Source organism: Camellia sinensis, chromosome 2, assembly GCF_055761805.1.
Source record: "Camellia sinensis isolate YWXY chromosome 2, ASM5576180v1, whole genome shotgun sequence".
In the NCBI taxonomy this organism is placed as follows: Eukaryota; Viridiplantae; Streptophyta; class Magnoliopsida; order Ericales; family Theaceae; genus Camellia; species Camellia sinensis.
In genome coordinates, this window is record NC_138962.1 from 127,694,772 (window position 1) to 127,700,771 (window position 6,000).

At 38.1% G+C, this 6,000-nt stretch overlaps 1 protein-coding gene across 8 annotated transcripts in view; it reads left to right on the forward strand.

The window, feature by feature from the left end:
• LOC114298992 (arginine--tRNA ligase, chloroplastic/mitochondrial) overlaps positions 1-5,793 on the forward strand; it is an 83,294-nt gene extending 77,501 nt beyond the window's left edge. For 4 of the 8 annotated variants that reach the window (XM_082915574.1, XM_082915581.1, XM_082915586.1 and 1 more), the window contains 3 exons: positions 1,170-1,356; positions 1,518-1,587; positions 5,400-5,793. Coding sequence is in view for 1 of the 8 variants with exons in the window: in XM_082915588.1 (XP_082771714.1) it covers positions 425-601; positions 1,170-1,356; positions 1,518-1,587; positions 5,400-5,469 (504 nt within the window). In the remaining 7 variants the exon portion in view is untranslated. Of the gene's footprint in view, positions 1-424; positions 602-1,169; positions 1,403-1,517; positions 1,588-5,399 lie in introns of all 8 variants that reach the window. The other 4 variants (XM_082915588.1, XM_082915587.1, XM_082915575.1 and 1 more) reach the window with 3 other exon arrangements.
• Positions 5,794-6,000: the final 207 nt, after the last annotated feature.

The window sequence follows — 6,000 nt, forward strand, 5'->3', positions numbered from 1 at the left end:
ACCGCGCCACCGCCACTGTTACGGCGACCGCAACCGCTTTTCAGAACCTTGCTTCCCATGTTTTCCATGCAATAAAAGCAATGTGTATGTGTAGTATATGTGTAGGATCCACCATATTAAAACATAGTGGGACTTACCATGACACATGGGAAACAGAGAGGGGGTGAAGACTTTTTGTAATATATAGCAACTCTCTCTCTCATAAGTCTTACATTATGCTTATTCCTAAATTTGATTATTGTTACACATGCTATTTAAAACCCTATTTGGAAGTGAAGTTGTAGGGAGTGTCAGATGGTGGCATGATTTGCCCGCCCTTGAATTTCATATGAGTAATGAACATATCGTACTCATGAAATCAACTCTTCCTATGATTGAGTGGCAAAATCACTTGTAATTATTTTGTTTTTTGCCTTCCCGTCAGGGAGATAGCTTTTACAATCCATATATACCTGGAGTTTTAGAGGAATTGGATAAGCAAGGATTAATTGAAGAAAGTGAAGGTGCTTGTGTGATCTTTATTGAGGGGAAAAATATACCTTTAATTGTTGTGAAGAAGGATGGTGGTTTCAACTATGCTTCCACTGATCTTGCGGCTTCGGTTAGTGTTTTAAAATTTGGAGTTGATTAAAGTGTAAATTATATGACCCTTCAATATGTCTTTCATTCTTGCATCTATACTTATATATGTTTAATCTAGCATCTGATCTGCATGATTTATATAATGCATCTCTCCATGTTTCTTGCTTTAAAGATATAAATTATATGATAGAATCATCTTGTGGTTCATGTGATTGAAAAGAGATCTGCTAGATGGAATTTTATGACCCATTTTTAAAGTTTACCTGGGTAATATGTGACTGCTATTTGAACTTAAATGTCATGGTTGGACATGCATTGCTTGTGCACCTTTTGTTGGAGTGGTAGCGGAATGAGTGCATTTCAGTTAAACCAGCTGCTTTCAATAATTAGGTATCGTCTTAATGAAGAAAAAGCCGAATGGATAATCCATGTAATTATGTTGGCCAGCGAGAGCACTTTGAAATGTTTTTCACTACAAGTATCAAATGTCATGTCCTGTGCTTCATGACTTTTCATGCTTTGTAGAGAGATGGGTAACATACCACTGTGAGTTTGACGGCCTTCCTTTCTATCTCTCCTTCTATTAGGCTGCGAAACGTGTTGGTTGGCTTCCAGCTGGTGAGAATATGTATCCTAAAACTAACCATGTGGGTTTTGGTCTCTTTCTTGGAGAGGATGGGAAACGATTTCAAACTCGCAGTACTGAAGTGGTTCGATTAATTGATTTGTTGGATGAAGCAAAGAGTCGCTGTAAAGCAGCTCTTGTAGAACGAGGTATAATAATGAATGATCTGCACTCTAGTTGTTTTCCTATAGCAAGGTAGCGCTTTTTATGTTCCTCATATCTATGAACTCATGCTTGACATAGCATCTCATCTTTTTGATACATTAGTTAAAACTGAAGTTTTGATATAATCTCTTCAAATCTTGATCAGGTAAAGCTGATAAATGGACAGAGGAGGAGCTTGATCAAACAGCTGAGGCAGTTGGTTATGGGGCTGTTAAGTAAGATCCTCTATCCTCGTTAATTTTTTTACTTGGCAATGTTGACTGTGTGTTGCTTGTCCTCCTTTTGTACTTCTCCTTTCTATCTTAATAAAATCTTTCTTTTGTTGCTGTTAAAAAAAATGTTGATTGTGTTGCTGTTGTTGAATTTTGTCTTTGTAAACTGACAGTTGCAATGTTTGGGGTAAAACAATGTTAATATATTACATGTGGATGTGGTGTATCCTAAAAAATGTTCTGTGACAATTTGCCCTTGCCTCCCAAATTCTTCTTCAAATATTTAATCTAACTCTTCATACAAGTCTTTTATTCAAAAACACTTTAAATATACGCATTAATATGTTAATGCATATTAAATTATGATTAGGATAGGAAAAAACACATGAAAATAGTAGTTTTATATTCATCTCAAGTATATTGATGAAATATTTTCCTCTAAAGTTATAAAAATACTTAATTGTGTAAATTACATTGATATTTTTTATATTTCGGTCCTTATGTCATTTTGATGTTTAAAATTTCGGTCCTTATGTCAATTGACTCAGGATTCAAGATTTTGTCTCATTGATTAAGTTGTTAGTGGTTTTCGAGTGATTAAAATGTAATCGGTGTTATCAATTTGATCAAAATTGACACAAAGTTGCCTTATTCAAATATAAAGGTGGGAAAATCTTTTCCTTATTTTTGTGTAGATAATTATACATCTTTTTGGTAATTTTTTGTTATTAATCATAGCAATGTAAGTATTAGGAGGTCGAGCATCCTTATGGTTTAGAAATGAGTTTTTGTTGTGGAACTGGAAATTAACATTACTGGCACAGAAAGAACCTTACACTTTGGTCACTTAATGTAAGTTTCAACTGCATCATCTTAAACATTCTGAAGGAGAAATGAAAATGAAGATAGTTGTTATTGGCTATTTAGTTTATGTGATACTTCGTCACATGTTTGGTCTTTGTGATTAATCTTTCATAAACCATATGCAATTTTGAAGCCTTTTAAGATAGTTTATGTACTTTGTCACGTGTTTGGTCCATGTAGTTAATCTGTGCACGCGTGCATGTGTTCATTTTTACTCAAACTTATCTATTTACTTTGACAACTTTCTTTACCGTTTTTGGGTCAATTTTGGTTATTTTTATAATTCCTTTAAGATTCTTATTTGAACTAAAATCACTTTTTACTTTATGTTAGCCAACTTTTTTATAAGAAATCATTTAGCTGTCTGTTTATGTGGTGCTCTTCCTCCATAGCTTTCACTACCAACTAGGAGCTCCCTTAACTTGGAGAATGAAAATTTTGTTTCAGAAATTCTGAATCAGATTTCACATACATTAACTTCTCATTTGGCACTCAATCAGCCCACTAGGAATGTTTATGGCTTTACCATAGTTATAGCTGATACGGCCTAAACTTAGTCGAAATAGGGCTTTCGGGAGAGAAAATTCAAAACAGCTCCCGAACCACCGTGTGGCTCTCACAGACAGCTTCCCCATGACAAATACGACTTGTGACAACTGACGGAATGTAATTCAGGCCTGTAGGTTGGGAGATAGAGTCGAATAAGCCCTAAACTTAGTCGAAAAATGGCGTTTTGGGGGCGAAAATTCAAAACAGCACTTGAACTACCGTGTGGCTCACACGGATAGCTTCACCGTGACAACTAGGACTTGTGATAACTGACGAAACGTAATTCGGACCCGTAGGTTGGGAGTTAGAGCCGAATACGCCCTAAACTTAGTCGATAAATGGCATTTCGAGGGCGAAAATTCAAAACAGCCCCGAACGAGCTTGTGACTCGCACGGATAGCTTCGCCATGACAAATAGGACTTGTGAGAACTGACGGAACGTAATTTGGACCCGTAGGTTGGGAGTTAGAGTCGAGTACGCCCTAAACTTAGTCGAAAAAGGCCATTTCGGAGGCGAAAATTCAAAACAGCCCCCGAACCACCGTGTGATGCACACGGACAGTTCCCCCACGACAAATAGGACTTGTGACAATTGATGGAACGTAAACCGTACCCGTAGGTTGGGAGTTAGAGCCGAATACGGCCTAAACTTAGTCGAAAAAGGACTTTTCGGGGGCGAAAATTCATAACAGCCCCCAAACCACCGTGTGGCTCACACGGACAGTTCCTCCATGACAAATAGGATTTGTAAGAACTGATAGAACGTAATTCGGACCCGTAGGTTGGGAGTTAGAGCCGAATACGCCCTAAACTTAGTTGAAAAAGGGCATTTCGGGGGGCGAAAATTCAAAACAGCCCTCGAACAACCGTGTGGCTCGCACGGATATCTTCGCCATGACAAATAGGACTTGTGACAACTGACGGAACGTAAACCGGACCCGTAGGTTCGGAGTTAGAGCCGAATACACCCTAAACTTTGTCTAAAAAGAACCTTCCGTGGGCCAAAATTCATAACCCCCGAACCACCGTGTGGCTCACATGGACAGTTCCCCCATGACAAATAGGACTTGTGACAACTGACGGAACGTAATCAGGACTTGGTGGTTGGGAGTTAGAGCCGAATACATAGTCGAAAAAGGACTTTCCGGGGGCGAAAATTCATAACAGCCCCCGAACCACCGTGTGGCTCACACAGACGGTTCCCCCATAACAAATAGGACTTGTGAGAACTGACGGAACGTAATTTAGACCCGTAGGTTGGGAGTTAGAGTCGAATATGCCCTAAACTTAGTCGAAAAAGGGTCATGTGGGCGAAAATTCAAAACAGCCCCCGAACGACCATGTGGCTCGCACGGATAGATTCACCATGATAAATAGGACTTGTAAGAATTGACGGAACGTGATTCAGATTCGTAGATTGGGAGTTAAAGCCGAGTACGCCCTAAACTTAGTCGAAAAAGGGTGTTTCGGGGCCGAAAATTCAAAACAGCCCCTGAACCACCATGCGGCTGGCACATACAGTTCCCTCATGACAAATAGGACTTGTGACAACTGACGGAACGTAAATCAGACCCGTAGGTTGGGAGTTAGAGCCGAATACGCCCTAAACTTAATCGAAAAAGGACTTTCCGGGGGCGAAATTTCATAACAGCCCCCGAACCACCGTTTGGCTCACACGGACAGTTCCCCCATGACAAATAGGACTTGTGAGAATTGACGAAACGTAATCCGGATCCGTAGGTTGGAAGTTAGAGCCGAATACGCCCTAAACTTAGTCGAAAAAAGGCTTTCCGGGGGCGAAAATTCAAAACAACTCCCGAACGACCGTGTGGCTCTCACGGATAGCTTCGCCATGATAAGCTGAAAACGCCCTAAACTTAGTCGAAAAATGGCGTTTCGGGGGCGAAAATTCATAATAGCCACCGAACCACCGTATGGCTCACACGGATAGTTCCCTCATGACAAATAGGATTTGTGAGAACTGACGGAACGTAATTCGGAATCGTAGGTCGGGAGTTAGAGCCAAATACGTCCTAAACTTAGTCGAAAAATGGCGTTTCGAAGGCGAAACTTCAAAACAGCCTCGAATACGCCTTACACTTAGTCGAAAAACTTGCAACACTAAGTTAAAAAAGCAGCAACTTTATTAAAATAACATCTACACATTCTAATAATTGTCTTTATATATTTATAGGACGAAGAAATTGCATATTACATTGTTTGTGCAGTTGGTTGGAATAAATATTGGATGATACGTATATATATATACTTTTCTTTTATTTCCAAGAAGACATTTTTTGATTGTTCTACCTTAAATGCATGTTAGAACATGTTTCATATGGTTGACTGAATTGATATTTTGTAACCAATTTTAATGTTTCGTTTTTTGTTTTTATTTGTAGATGGCTTTGTTGCGTGGACTTGTGGATAATCCATATTGGTGTATGGAGAAGAATTTTCACTTTTGTGTAGAACTAATATAATACTTTTGTCGTCCTCAGCTTTTGTGTAGTTCATTATTACTGATATAGAAAACTTTTGACAATCAACAGATAATGACTGTCGTGGTACATATATACCGTTTGTCGACGTACATATAGGATGTTTTGTCATGGTCCATAGAAAACTTTTGTCGTGGTACATATATCACCTTTTGTTGTGGTACATATTACGATGGTAATTTGTACCATGCCAAATGGTAATTTCGCTTGGTAGTAAATGTATTTTTCTGTATACGGAGGACTTTGATTTTTGTATGATATATTTTGTATAGAATTATTATTTTAGTTTGGACAATAGTTGATTTGTATGGACTTTTATATTTATTGTTATTTATTTTTGGTATATGGATGTAGATTGTGGAATGATTGATAGTATGTATCATTTTATTTTTTACGTATTATAGGTTGCATTGTATATAGACAGGTTGTGGAGAAATTATAATTTCGCAATAAAACATAATATCATGTTTTTGGCAACTAAACAATTAGTAGCTAAAAAGAA